The sequence below is a fragment of the Ovis canadensis genome, chromosome 1, assembly GCF_042477335.2.
Source record: "Ovis canadensis isolate MfBH-ARS-UI-01 breed Bighorn chromosome 1, ARS-UI_OviCan_v2, whole genome shotgun sequence".
Classification (NCBI taxonomy): Eukaryota; Metazoa; Chordata; class Mammalia; order Artiodactyla; family Bovidae; genus Ovis; species Ovis canadensis.
This window is the reverse complement of record NC_091245.1, coordinates 133,043,810-133,058,921: the sequence shown is the minus strand read 5'-3', so window position 1 is coordinate 133,058,921 and position 15,112 is coordinate 133,043,810. Positions and strand designations below refer to the sequence as shown.

Genomic DNA, 15,112 nt, shown 5'->3' with positions numbered 1-15,112 from the left:
ACATGTTTTTCTATTCCTTTTCCTGAAAACAAGACACACTGTGCATATTCATTGGGGTTATATTATGAATCACCTTTTGTAATACTTTTAGTTAAAGAATGAAATTTTGCCTTTTGCAACAACATGAAGAGATCTGGAGGGCATTAATGCTAAGTGAAGCAAGTCAGACAGAAAAAGACAAATACTGTATGATACCACTTATATGTGGAATCTAAAAGAAACAACAAACCCATGAATAAAACAAAAGTGAAGCAGACTCACAGATAAAGAGAACAAACTAGTGGCTACCAGTGGGAAGAGGGAAAAGGGAGGGACAGCAATGGGGTAGGGAAAAAAACGGGTTGTTATGGGATTATATGACGTCACGACTGTGAAACTTTTGAAAATTGTAAAGCACTATAGAATTGCCCTGGTGGCTCAGCCGGCAAAGAATCTGCCTGCCATGTGGGAGAGCTGGGTTTGATCTCTGCGTTCTATCACGGAGATTCCCTGGAGCAGGGAGCGGCAACCTGTTCTAGTATTCTTGCCTGGAGTATTCTCTCCAGGCATAGTATTCTCTCCTCTAACATGGACTGAGGAGCCTGGCGAGCTCTAGTCCAACGGGCTGCAGAGTTGAACACAACTGAGCAACTAACACTACTACTACACAATTTAAAGAATATTTCGTTCAATTTGAAAAATCAGGGGGAAAAGAGAAACTGATGGAAAATTTGCCGTCACCTAGGGGTGAGGTAGTACGTACAATCCTTCATTCTAATCTGAGCTCAGTAAAAAAGTTGGAGGCATCGTGTGTTCCGCTTGTCACTGTCATGTTAAGGTCTAATTTTGGGTTCAGTAGAAAAATACCAGGGATTCATAAAATGAGAAAACATGATAAAAGATTCATATAGGCCAGGTGAAGTATATAATGTGGATACAGGCCAACTGGAAGTATATAATGATCATCTAGTCCCATGAGTAGTCAAGAAGAGGTGTTGTTGATGTGCTCAGTTAACACCAGATACTATACCCGGCCTGGGAAAGTGGCTAAACACATCACAAGTGTCGTCTTTTGCAATTAGGAACAAAGAAACTCTTTAACTGCCAAATGTTTAAGAATCTGGTTTTGTATATTTTCTTTATCATAAAGCCATCAGATGAAATCTTCATACACTGGAGATTAGCCCAGTTTCCTATTAATGTCTCAAAGTGTGTGCAGACATCTACAGTAATCAATAGGTTCTTACAACATTCATGTTTGACCAAAGTATTACAAAATCTTTGTCATTCTGAATTTCTAAGTTTGCTGTTGGGGACTTTTTTTTTTAAGACCCTTTTTAGTTTTTACAAGACATTATTGGAATGTGTATCAATACTTATCTACATCGTTCTCAGATAAATCCCTTTGTCCTTATTTACAATCACCTTGCCAATGAATATACTTCTGGAACACATCTAGATGCTGGCTATCAGATCAAAGGCTGTTGATTTCCCTATTGCCTAGCTACATTAAAAAAAAAAAAAATCAAGCAGGAAGAAACTAATAACCAGGACAGATTAAATGTGGAGTATGACAGTGTTTCCAGAGGAAAAAACACGATACTACATAAAGCAATTCAGTTTTTAGAACAACAGTTTAGAGTAAAAGTCAGTAAAAAGTGAAAGCACACATTTAAATCTGAGTGATCAAACTGCTTCCTCCAGTTTTGATGTAAGCAGAATAACAAAATTTGCTCAACTCTAATTCCCCAATTATCATCAAACAGGAAGAGTAGTGGGCTGTTGTAGAAAGCGCTTTTTGAGAATTAGCAAAATGCACATTAGGCTCTCTCTTCTATGAAGTCTATGTCAAGAAACATATAAGGTGTGAATTCTACTAATTCTAGACAATTTGGGTACAGGAGAATCACCTACAGAAATCAGTGAAATTAAGATTTATGGGCCCCACCACCAGACATTTTCATTCAGCAGTTGTAGAAGAGGCCCACAATTTTTAATTAAAATAAGCACATTAGGTAAATTCATTCTGAGGCTGGAAGCCCGGAAATACTGCTCCTTTATTGTTAGGACACAGGATACTTTAATAAGAGTCCAAAATATAGTCTAATACAGAGAGGCAATATGCTGAAGGAAGAGCCTGCATATCTGATCTCATAATTAGAGCATCCTTCCCGTTTATGCCCAAAGCCCATGGCCCATCAACGCCAGCGCCAAGGCTGGCCAGCTCACCCAGGCAGCGGTAGGGAATGACCATGTGTGCGTGGGTCTTGCACTGCTTCCGGCCCCTCTTGCACCAGTTCTGGATGGTCACTGGTTGGTTGGCTTCCACCACATTGGTGATCTGTAGTTCAGGGTAGACCTGGGAGAGCACACAGAGAGGGTACATTGTTACCTGAGGTGGGGCTGGCACACAGGCACCTGATGAACCACGGCTGCTACCCCAAGGGGTACAGGCTGGCCATATACATTCGATATCTATGTACATACAGCCTATATATATACAGGCTGGCCCTATACATCCAGGCTGGCTCTATATATTCGGTAGTCAAGCTTGGGCTTCCCTGGTGGCTTAGATGGTTAAAAAAACAAAACAAAACAAAACAAAAACCTGCCTGCAATGTGGGAGACCTGGGTTCGATCCCTGGATTGGGAAGACCCCCTGGAGAAGGAAATGGCAACCCACTCCAGTATTCTTGCCTGGAAAACTCCATGGATAGAGAAGCCTGGTCGGCTGCAATCCATGGGGTCACAGAGAGTTGGACACGACAGAGCAACTAACACTTTGGGGAATTCAGGGTAAAGAAAATGATCGTTCACTCAAAACATGACGCAATCTAACTTTTATTTTACACGTACTCCTACTTCATAAGCACCCATTCCAGCTTAACTTTTTTTCTCTTCTTTTTTTAATTTATTTGGCTGTGCTGGGTCTTAGCTGCAGCATGTGGGATCTAGTTCCCTGACCAGGATTCGAACCTGGGACCTCTGCATTAGGAGTGCATAGTCTTAACCACTGGACCACCAGAGAAGTCCTTTAACCTATTTTCTAGTGGTTTTGTGGTTTCCGCTAAGCCATGTCCGACTCGTACGACCCCATGGACTGTAGCCTACCAGACTTCCCTGTTCAAACATATTTTCTAGGGGAGATAAAAAAGAAAGGGAGGAGGTGTGAGCGTGCTAAGTCACTCAGTTTGGTTCAATGTGACCCTATGGACTGTAGTCCATTGGTGGGGGGGGGGGGGGCGGCTCTTAAAAGTATGGGGTCATCTCAATGCAAAGTAAATGGGTGTGAAGATAGTCTGTAATGCCCAAAATAATTTTTAAAACTATTTTTATTTATTTATTTGACTGTACCAGGTCTTAGCTGCAGCACATGGAAACTAGTTCCCTGACCAGGGATCAAACCCCAGACCCCTGCACTGGGAGCATAAAGGCTTAGCCACTGGACCACCAGGGATATCCCTTCTAAATAATATTATGGCAAATACACCTGAGAATATTACCATGACTGAAATTCAACCCAACCCTGTCTTAGTCAACTAGGCAAACATTTCACACACAGGATATGACACACAGCAAGATCTCTCTGAAAAAATTCCTCTCTTTGTTCAGAGTAATTTACATAAGAATAATTTATCAAACAGTTATCACGAATGTCCTTTAGATAAAGAACTGCATTGATGACTCTCTTCCCTTGATAGCTAACTACAGCTCTTCACTGATTACTGTTCTCAATAAATCACGGTGTTTACTGAACACTTGGAAGAAATGTAAAACTTGAGGAACGAAAATGGGTTTATGAAAATATCAGATCACTTCTACTTATTAATAATAATGAGAAGAGATTTGAAGGAAAAACAGAAACATAAAAATTTGTTTCAAAAATGGTCTTGCCCTTGTATAAATCTTGCATTTCACCAGAGTTGCTGTTTGGCCAGTTAAATACAATGAAGAGAGAAAATATAAGAGAACTGAGGATAGAAGCAAGGAAATGGTTATAATGATGGGTTATAATAGAATCTCAAGTGGGGATGTAGGCAGAGTGGGATACACAGTTCAAAGACTGTAGTATTAGGACTTCCCTGGTGGTCCAGTAGCTAAGACTCCAGTAGGGGGCCTGGCTTTGATCCCTAGTCAGTCCCCTCAATTAAGATGAAAGATCTCGAATGCAACAACTAAAACCCATCACAGCCAAATCGATGTAGTATCAATGAGTCCTGCTGTGGGCTACAGAATTCTGTCCTAAAGGTACCAAAAAAAAAAAAAAATAGTGGGTTGGATAGAAGCAGTAGTTGGACAGTCAGAGTTGAAATTAAGATTCTGGAGGAGGTACAGGCACTGTTATCTGCAAGGATTCTAATACGAATTTCAGAGAGAATGGCTGAAGAATGATAAAAGCAAAATCACCGGAGGAATAAAAATCAAGGAACAGAGAAACTGGAATCTTGGAGCATCGAGGTTGATATCAAAATCATCTAAGAATGATGAAAGACGCAGTTGGGTGAATGACAGAGAGTGAGGGCCTAAAATCTTTGAAGATTGAGGGGGATGCCCCTGAGGTAGAAAGAGCCCTTTGGATGCCTCCAACAGATGGAGGACAGGTGGGAACCAGTCCATCCACAGGTTGGGTGGGGGATGTTTTTTAGGGAGGAGGAAAGTATGGTTTGGAGGTGAAAATGCAGGAGAAGGAAGATATCCCTGTGTCAATGCTGGGAGGGCTGCGAGGAAAGAATGACCTGAGAAGGCTTTGAGGGAAGCAGTGACTTTGGGGAAGAAGCAGGTTTCAGAGCACGAAGATACCGTCCACAGTGTGGGTTATGGATAGAAGGAATTTTGCTAATGATTGTCAGTGACGTTCAGAGGGAACTTTCTGTCTTTAAAATGTTGATCTTTTGTTCACTGTGGAGTTTGGGGCATTAATTTTTGACCTTTAAATAGTGCCTGAAAATATGACTTATCTTAATTCCTGAGTGCCTCACTTGTCTTATCCTATCCCAACCCTGAGGTCAAATCTATTAAAAAATTAAACCACTGAAAACGAGTGAAAACTGTGGTCCATCCAGACAACGGATTACCCAGCAGGAAAAAGAAAGAAGTTATAAAGCCATGAGAAGACATAGAGAAATCTTGGCTGCTGCTGCTGCGGCTAAGTCGCTTCAGTCGTGTCCGACTCTATGCAACCCCACAGACGGCAGCCCACCAGGCTCCCCCATCCCTGGGATGCTCCAGGCAAGAACACTGGAGTGGGTTGCCATTTCCTTCTCCAATAGAGGAATCTTAGTTGCCTATTAAGTGAAAGAAGCCAGTGTGAAAATACATGTATGAGTCCAACTATGTGACATTCTGGAAAAGGCAAAACTAGGGCGACAGTAACAAGACCAGTGATGACCAGCAATTAGGGGGAAGGAGGGATGAACAGGAAGAGCATAAAGGATTTGGTGGACAGTGAAGTTATTCTCTATGGTACTCGATACTGTAGTGGTGAGTGCATGTCATTATACATTTGTCCAAACTCATAGAATGTACACCGCCAAGAGTGGACCCAACTAGTCCATCCAACTATGGACTTTGGATGATCCTGATGTGTCCATGGAGGTTCCTCGATGGTAATACATGTACTATTCTGGGGACTTCCCTGGTGGCCCAGTGGTTGAGAATCTACTTGCCAATGCAGGGTACATGGGTTTGATCCCTAGTTGGGGACTTAAGGTCCCACGTGCCTTGGGGCAACTTAGCCCATTATTGTGTGCTGTGCTCAGTCGTGTCTGACTCTTTGTGATCCCACAGACAGCAGCTCACCAGGCTGCTCTGCCCATGGGATTTTTGAGGCAAGAAAACTGGAGCGGGTTGCCATTTCCTCCTCTAGGGGATCTCCTCTTGATCCAAGGATCAGACTCACGTCTCCCAAGTCTCCTGCACTGTAGGCAGATTCTTAACCCGCTGAGCCATCCTGGAAGCCCAAGCCCCTGGCCCATAACTACTGAAGTCTGAATGCCTAAAGCCAGGGCTCTGCAACAAGAGAGGCCACAGATACAAGAAGCCCACAAACCCAACAAAGAGTAGCCTGAGCTTGACACAACTAGAGAAAAGTCCGAGCCCAGGCACGAAGACCCAGAGCAGCCAAAAAGAAATATATGTAAATAAATGGTGCAAAAAATGTACTATTCTGCTGGGGGATGTTGAGAGAAGGGGAGAAGCTACGCATGAGTCAGGGCAGGGGGTACAGAGGAAATCTCTGCACCTCCCTCTCCATTTTGCTAGCCTCTAAATCCGCTCTAAAAAACAGAGCGCTGATCAGTGTGAAAGTGAAAGGGTCACTCAGTCATGTCCAACTCTGTGTGACCCTATGGACTACTCAGCCCACCGGGCTCCTCTGTCCATGGAGTTTTCTAGGCAAGAATAGTGGAGTGGGTTGCCATTCCCTTCTCCAGGGGATTTTCCTGATCCAGGATCAAACCCATGTCCTACGTCATTTATTGTCTGTCTTTCCTTCTAGAATATAAGCTCAACAAGGGCATCGACTTTGTATTTTTCTTGTTCACTGTTCCCCTCCCAGAACTTAAAATAGTGACTGGTACTTTGTACAGTTTCAGTAAGTTTTTATTGGATGAAAACCCCTACGTTAATGTATGGGTACTATCCAACTGACTAAAATTTTACTGAGTACCTATGATGTGTCAAGCCCTGTGCTAGTAAAGTGCAGTGACAGAGTGGTTATCATCTATGACTTTATAGAGCTAACAATCACAGATAAAATTTCAGACAATTTTCTACTGAACAGGAATATTTTATTATTGATAAAATGTTATGTGATTACTTCATTAAGATTCTACAAAATTTAGTTCATTTAGCAACACTTTATAACAAAAGTTTATCTTCAAAATGCTGAACTCTTACCCTAAGATCCCAAATATTTCACAAACTACTTCAATTACTTTACCATCCCTGTTCCTCCATCACAGATTAAGTGATGTCAGCAATAGTAGTAGACTGAATATATCCTAGTCTCTACTTTCAAATTTCTCCCAGGCACTCTCCTTTGATACTTTTCCAAACATTTTCTCTTTAATTAAAAAATATAGGTAATTTAATCTCATTAAAAAAAAAAGTTGAGCACGTCTTCCCTATATATAATATATTCATAGAGATAATCAGACCTTTTGAAGAATTACACACCAGTTCCCCTGATCATAGTAACTTTGCAGTATGCTGATATTACTCAAAGTCAGGTAGGCAGCTTCTAATTTTCCCTCACAAAACACATGGTAATAACGATGAAACGCAGGACCTGGGTCACAGGATCCTAATGGACCAAATGGCTCAACACGCTTGTCCTTACCAGGATTTCCCTTAGTCCATGCATTTCTCCAGGCCAGAATACTGGAGTGGGTAGCCTTCCATTTCTCCCAGGGATATTCCTAACCCAGGGATAGAACCTAGGTCTCCCACATTGTAGGTGGATTCTTTACCAGCTGAGTCACAAGAGAACTGGTTTTTAGAGCAGCATCTAAAACTGCTCTAAAAAACAGAGCCGCTGGTCAGTGTAGTCTGAGGGAAATTCAATGGGGGCGGTACAAGCTATGTAAACACACAGAGAAGGATATGTAAATCAGATCCTGGATTCGTATTGAGAAAGTTGTTCTTCCAAAACCCTTGCCAGCAACTTAGCGCTACATGGAAACAGCTCCTTCGCCTGATTTTATTTTGTTCTTAAGTAGCTTAACACTTCAACGCATGCATTTCCGTCACAGACAATGTTCAACTTGAAAATGCCACTAAAATTTAATATCCCCATGGCTTTTTTGTCCAACAGAAAAAAAGGTGAAGTGGCTTTTGGGGCAGGAATATAATTCTCCCACCACCTTGTCTTGTTTATTACATCACAAAAGTACAGCACTCATGAGTCATAAACTCTGTGACACCAGAGAGCTCGCCCTGAGGGACGAGGTGCAGAAGTGTGAGTTACTGCATTTTTCTAAAGGGGTTCCAGCTGCCACTTCACAGAAATACTACCCTGCTGAGGCTTGTCTCAGGAGCTTTCGCTTTCTACCAAGGAGGACTATGCCTGTAGGAGGCACAGTCAAGTCATATTTTCTTCGTTTTAATTCTAAACCAAAAAACTATCAGTAGGGTACATATTGATAAGAAAACTATATGTGTGTGTGTGTGTGTGTGTGTGTGTGTGTGTGTGTATGGCGGTTCACATGCCTTCCATCTCAGTGTCCTAAGGTAATAACTGGTGCAAAAAGCAGCAACTTATTTGGTAGGTAATTTTCTAGCAGACAGAACTGCACATGGACCAGTTAAGATGAAAGAGTGCTGAAGAACTGATGCTTTCCAACTGTGGTACTGAAGAAGATGCTTGAGAGTCCTTTGGACAGCAAGGAGATCAAAACAGTCAATCCTAAAGGAAATCAACCCTGAATATTCATTGGGAAGTTTGATGCTGAAGCCGAAGCTCCAAAACTTCACCTGATATGAAGAGCAGACTCATCAGAAGAGACCCTGATGCTGGGAAAGATTGAGGGCAGGAGGAAAAGGGGGTGACAGAGGATGAGATGGCTGGATGGCATCAGCAAACTCCAGGAGACGGTGAAGGACATGGAAGCCTGGCGAGCTGCAGTCCATAGGGTCACAAAGAGTTGGATATGACTGAGCGACTGAACAATAGCAACAAAATGATCAGAGAAGACGGGGCTTATTCCCTGAAGGCCACCAGAGCTCTACAAAGTGATCAGCCAAACACAGAATTTCCTTCCAGTTTCCATCCTAAAATCTAGGGCATATGTGTTATTTCCTGCACTTTACCTTCCTTCTCTAGGATGGGGACATCGGTGATTGTTAACAGACAGTTGGAGGAAACTAGGAAACCACATGAATCCCATGCTTGGTTTGCCTACTGCTTAACAATGAAAAGGGAAGTGGCAACTTCCACCCAAGCAGCCACTTTTATCCTGAGACAAGGAGCTATTAATTTGAATTTGCCAAAGAGAGTAAAAAATTGCTGTTCTCAATTCAGGAAGTTTATTTAAAAGGGGGGAGGCACACCAAACATTAAAGACACGTAATTTCTTCTAAAGTACATCTAGTCCCAGTTAGGCACAGTGATTACCACAAGCACAAGGAACTTCCAAGTCAGAAAGAAAAACCTAACAAAAAAAAAAACACAATAACAACCCTACTGAGGTTTCTGACAAAAATTTGAAATACTATATCTTCCTTGGTGGCTTATACGGTAAAGAATCTGCCTGCAATGCAGGAGACCCGGTTTCTATTTCCCGATCAGGAACATCCCCTGGAGAAGGAAATGGCTACCTACTCCAGTATTCTTGCCTGGCGAATTCCATGGACAGAGGAGCCTGCCTGGTGGGCTACAGTCCATGAGATTGCAAGAGTTGGACTGTATCTTATTTTTTATTAAACAGTGCCAGTATATGACCAGAGACAAAGAAGCATTTTGATGTTAGGAGACAAATAATTCATGACAAGCATTCTGTTTTCTTTGTGGCGTCTCACACCTTAACAAAGGAAATAAAGATATCTGAGATCCCTAAGCTATGCACATTGCATGCACGGTATGCTCACACAACAAGCATTGCTGAGAATTTGCTAAAACAGCAGGTATTAGCAAAGCCTGATTTTTATAGGGCCCCCATCCTTTTCCAAAATGTCTCCTATTTGATCCCACTGATCACTATTTTTTTAATTATGAAAAAACTCAGATGATGACAGCTTCAGTAATCAATACTTAAAGCAGAAGCAAATTTAGGCTTGGGTCAGTTCCTTGAAAAGCAGACAGTCCGTAGTTCCTAAAAACCCTTCCTGAATTACACAGGGCAGTCACTGAATAAACACACTCACTGTGCAACAAGCACACTCTTCTTAAGACCCTTACACTGCTGAGGTCCACGAGGTTCCTCCCCGGGGAAAAACCTCCTCCACTCACAGTATAATAGATGTGAACCCTTCTCGCCCACTTCAGGAATGCTTTCTGGTATTTATCGCAGTGTGCCTGACATTCGGGTTAAGTACATATGTGCACCACCTCCCCGTTGCAAATATACTTTGCACAGGCAGGAAACACAATGAGACCCCCGCTCGCAGCCTCCCCGAGGTGGTCCACCTTCATGAACGTTGGCTGAATTGGTCAGGAGGCTGCCAACATGCCTGCCCCTCTCTGCAGCCCTCCAGCCCCCACCCCCTTCCTCGGCAAGAGCTCTCCTAAGTGCCCATATTTTAACGCTGCAGCTCCGGCTCCAAAGCTGCTTACAGCCAGAGGAAAGCACTCTGTCAACTGCGTTCTCCTTGCTTAAGCGTTGTGAACGAACACATCCAGGCTCTGGTTAGCTAAGGCTGGCAGGCGGGGGAAGTCACAGGCAGAGGTGGTGCCTGGCAAAACCACGAGGGGACAGGAAGCAGGCAATTGGAAGAAGCAAGAAAATAAGATGGACAGAGAGATACTAGGAGGAGACGGCTGTGGACCCAAGTCACAGAGATACGGAGCGGATGAGACAGGGATCACCTGATTACCTGTAACTCCAGTGAGGAGTGATGGGTCTCCTTCATTAAGCACACCCACTTTTAAATATTTATTTGTTTATGGCTGTGCTGGGTTTTCCTCGCTGCGTGCGGGCTTTCTCTAGATGCGAGGTGGGGGCGGGGAGGGGAGGGTGCTACCTGCGCGGTTGTGCGCAGGTTCCCCATTGCACTGGCTTCTCTTGTTGCAGGCAAGGCTCTAGGGCTGTGGGCTTCCCTAGCGGTGGTGCACAGGCTCAGTTACCCCGAGGCATGTGGAATCTTCCTGGGTCAGGGATCGAGCCCATGTTCCCTGCACTGGAAGGTGGATGCCTATCCACCGTACCACCAGTGAAGTCTAAAAAGCCCCCCTCCTTTTAAACATAAGTTATTCTGGTAGCTTCATCTTCCTTCTGAATGAACAAAACCCAAGAAAAATGCCCCAGCTCAAAAGTTGGTTCACTAATATTCCCCTTCTTGAGCCCTTCAATCTCTGAACCCGAAGCACGTTATGCCATCACTTTTATCTGACCACCAGCCACTCACCTATGGCAATGAGGCACCTTCCTGCCCCTTTAGACTATACACACACTCCTTGAAGGCAGGGACGGTATGATTCATTTTCCGTTCCCTCCATGGTGGTCAACACTGTAACAGCACAGTGAGTGCTTGATCAACAGGTAACAAATATTTCTGGCTAAGTCCAGATCCATTAGACATAGGGAAATCTACAGGCTGCCGTCTATGGGGTCGCACAGAGTCGGACACGACTGAAGCGACTTAGCAGCAGCAGCAGCAGCAGCAGCATACATTAAGCACCCGTTGGATATTATCAATGTGTAGGATAATCTGAATAGTATGATATTATTGTTCGATTATAAGCTTTTGAGAAAAATAAGCACCTCAGTGTCATCTAACATTGTTCTCTGAAGTATGATGTGGCCACTTAGTCGTGTCCAACTTTGTGACTCCATGGACTATTGATCACCAGGCTCCTCTCTCCATGGAATCCTCCAGGCAAGAATACTGGAGTGAACCAGAATTGAAAGATACACGTGTATCCCAATGTTCATCGCAGCACTGTTTATAATAGCCAGGACATGGAAACAACCTAGATGTCCATCACCAGATGAATGGATAAGAAAGCTGTGGTACATATACACAATGGAGTATTACTCAGCCATTAAAAAGAATACATTTGAATCAGCTCTAATGAGGTGGATGAAACTGGAGCCTATTATACAGAGTGAAGTAAGCCAGAAAGAAAAACATCAATACAGTATACTAATGCATATATATGGAATTTAGAAAGATGGTAATGATAACCCTCTATGTGAGACAGCAAAAGAGACACAGATGTATAGAACAGACTTTTAGACTCTGTGGGAGAGGGAGAGGCTGGGATGATTTCGGAGAATGGCATTGTAACATGTATACTATCAGGTAAGAAACGAATCGCCAGTCTATGTTCGATACAGGATACAGGATGCTTGGGGCTGGTGCACGGGGATGACCCAGAGAGATGATATGGGGTGGTAGGTGGGAGGGGGGGTTCAGGATTGGGAACTCATGTACACCTGTGGCGGATTCATGTCAATGTATGGCAAAACCAATACAGTATTGTAAAGCAAAATAAAGTAAAAATAAAAATTAAAAAAAATAAAAGAATACTGGAGTGGGTTGCCATTCTCTTTTCCAGGGGAACTTTCCAACCCAGAAACCTGGGTCTCCTATGTTGCAGGAAGATTCTTTATTGTCTGAGCCACTAGAGAAGCCCTACCAATAACAGTATCTTATATAAAAAGCAAAGGATTATTGTTAATAAATGTAAAAGTCAGGCTCTCCCTAGGCTAAGAGGGCCCATCTGACTGGGCCAGGCATCTGTAACAAGCAGCTGACTACTCTGGCCATATAAATATGTTTTATCTTTGACAGCAAATCGATCTGCACATAAATTTTAAAAATTCAAGGGGGTTGAAGAAATTTCAAATACCAACAACCAGGAGAGGTAGAGTAGAAACCATCTTAGATCCATATTAGAAGGTTATGGTTGGCACCATAATTAGCTTTCCCAGGAAAATACCTTAAAGACTTGGTCACCATCAGAACATTTTCATTCTAAATTTAAAAATCCAGAGTCTCCATTTCTCTCTTTATCTGAATTGAAAAAATATTAATCTCAGACAAGATGATATTTAAGTTGTCAAATAAGCAAACCAAGAAAAGATATGGATGATACTTAAGAAAGCCAAGAACTTACATATACAAAAATATAAAAAATATATCTTTAAGACATGTACTATTAGACTCCTACAAAAGCGTTCCTTCATTAGAAATATTAAGGACAAACAGGGGACCCCTCGGAGTATCATTTTGCAACAGGCTACCTGGGACAAGGGATTAATGAATGCCAAAAGTTGTATTTACACACAACTTGACTAAACCACCACCACCTTGGTACCAGGTCTGGACCAAGGATGTTTCCAGACCACAAAATCACATGTGGCCAATAAAAGGCTTAGCACAGTTAATGGTCAGGGTTGTGTGCGTTCATACTAATTCTGAAAGGAATTTGCTTACTGTTCTTTCTGGTCTTTCAACACTTAACAATCCACTTTTAATCAAATTCTCCAGGATATTTCTTTTTGAAAAAAGCTTCCCCGGTAGCTAAGTGGTAAAGAATCTGCTTGCAGTGACGGAGATGCAGGAGATTTGCGTTCGGTCCCAGAGTCTGGAACACGCCCTGGAGGAGGGCATGGCAACCCACTCCAGTATTCCTGCCTGGAGAATGTCATGGACAGAGAAGCATGGTGGTTTATAGTCCAGAGGGTCACAAAGAGTCAGACACGACTGAAGCAACTGAGAACACATGCTACAAATTACGTAGTGTTGTTGAAATGGTGTCTTAAACATGTAAGTCAGAAGTCAATAAATAACATGTGTTACTTTACTTTATCTTCATCGATTTACAGCTGCAAAAGAGATGAGCTTGCCCGAAATAATGCATGGCATCTGAATGAGGTAAGGTAGAGAACTGGGATTCCAGGCTTCTCCAAGAACAAGAATGATTAGATTTTATAGTAATTGGAATGATAAGCACAGAGGGAATACAATATACTATTCTTTCTGCTTTTACATATGCTTGAAATTTTGAATTAAAAAGAACCAAAAGTTTAAAAGTTCTTCCTGAGTGACTCAGACAGTAAAGAATCTGCCAGCAATGCAGGAGACCTGGGTTCCATCCCTGGGTGGGGAGATCCCCTGGAGAACTCAACATTCAAAAAACTAAGATCAAGGCATCTGGTCCTATCAATTCATGGCAAATACAAGTGGAAACGGTAACACATTTTATTTTGGGGGGCTCCAAAGTCACTCTGAATGGTGACTGCAGCCATGAAATTAAAAGACACTTGTTCCTTGGAAGGAAAGCTATGACAAACCTAGACAGTGTATTAAAAACCAGAGACATAAATTTGCTGACAAAGGTCTGTATAATCAAAGTTATGGTTTTCCTAGTAGTCATGGGCAGTGTGAGAGCTGGACCATAAAGAAGGTTGAGAGCTGAAGAACTGATGCTTTCGATTGTGCTAGAGAAGACTTGAGAGTCCCCTGGACAGCAAGGAGACCAAACCAGTCAATCCTAAAGGAAATCAACCCTGAATATTCACTGGAAGGACTGATGACAAAGCTGAAGCCCCAATCTGTTTCTGTTTGTGTTCAAGTTTGTTTCTGTTCCATTGTGTCATAATTTAGATTCCATGTATCACTCAGCTGTATAGCAGAAATTAATACAACATTGTAAATCAACTATACTTGGATCAAATATTTTTTAAAAAAAGAAAATATATCATAAACTTAAAAAAATAAAACGCCCTCAAACTGGTGACAGCCCTGAGTACTCAGAGAGCATATTAACTCTAAGTTCTAAACAACTTTCACTTCAGCATCAAAACCGAAACAAAGCATGTCCAAGTCAATCTATTTCTGTTTCTGGATTAAAATAACATAGTCTCTCCTCTACAATTTTCTGGAATACAAAAAAAAAAAATCCCATCTCAAACTGTTTCTTAACATAAATTCTTGTAGTAATGAGAGATATTAGAGGCTATATCTAATTTAATTGGAAAAGAGAACTGGAAGCTGAAATTGCTCTCTGATTACAACTTAATGAGGAGCTGAGAGGCAAGACACAGCTGATGAAACACCACTGCAATATGGGAAAGACGTGCACTGCTGTGTTTTCACAATGACGACCTCATCTAAGAGCAAGACCCAGAAAACGCTTCAGGGCACCAGCCCATTTCCCATTAACGTGGCCCAAGTCTGTTTCTGACACTGTATGTAAATATACTGCCATATGCATACATTCATACTCAGAGTTGGAAAATATTGTGCAAGAACTCTGTTCAAAGTATGAGTCACTATTATACCAACACGCTGAATGTAAAGACAAACGGGGGAGGGGAATACCAAAATAAACAGGACAGGACACGACTGAGAACACAAATAGATGTGTCCACATGTAGCCAAGATCCTCACTGTCTTTCTGTTAACTTAGGGCTCATTTTCTCATTTTTAAAATGTCCAAACTATTGTTAACCAAATATGCTCCAATATA

At 42.2% G+C, this 15,112-nt stretch overlaps 1 protein-coding gene and 1 non-coding gene across 7 annotated transcripts in view; both read right to left on the bottom strand.

The window, feature by feature from the left end:
• Nucleotides 1–15,112, bottom strand: part of APP (amyloid beta precursor protein) — a 313,643-nt gene that overhangs the window by 213,966 nt on the left and 84,565 nt on the right. For all 6 annotated transcript variants that reach the window (XM_069549724.1, XM_069549735.1, XM_069549746.1 and 3 more), the window contains exon 3: nucleotides 2,209–2,338. In XM_069549724.1, the coding sequence (XP_069405825.1) occupies nucleotides 2,209–2,338 (130 nt within the window). The remainder of the gene's footprint in view (nucleotides 1–2,208; nucleotides 2,339–15,112) is intronic.
• Nucleotides 2,935–3,007, bottom strand: TRNAR-CCU (transfer RNA arginine (anticodon CCU)). The gene has a single exon. It is a non-coding gene; the product is annotated as a tRNA-Arg (tRNA).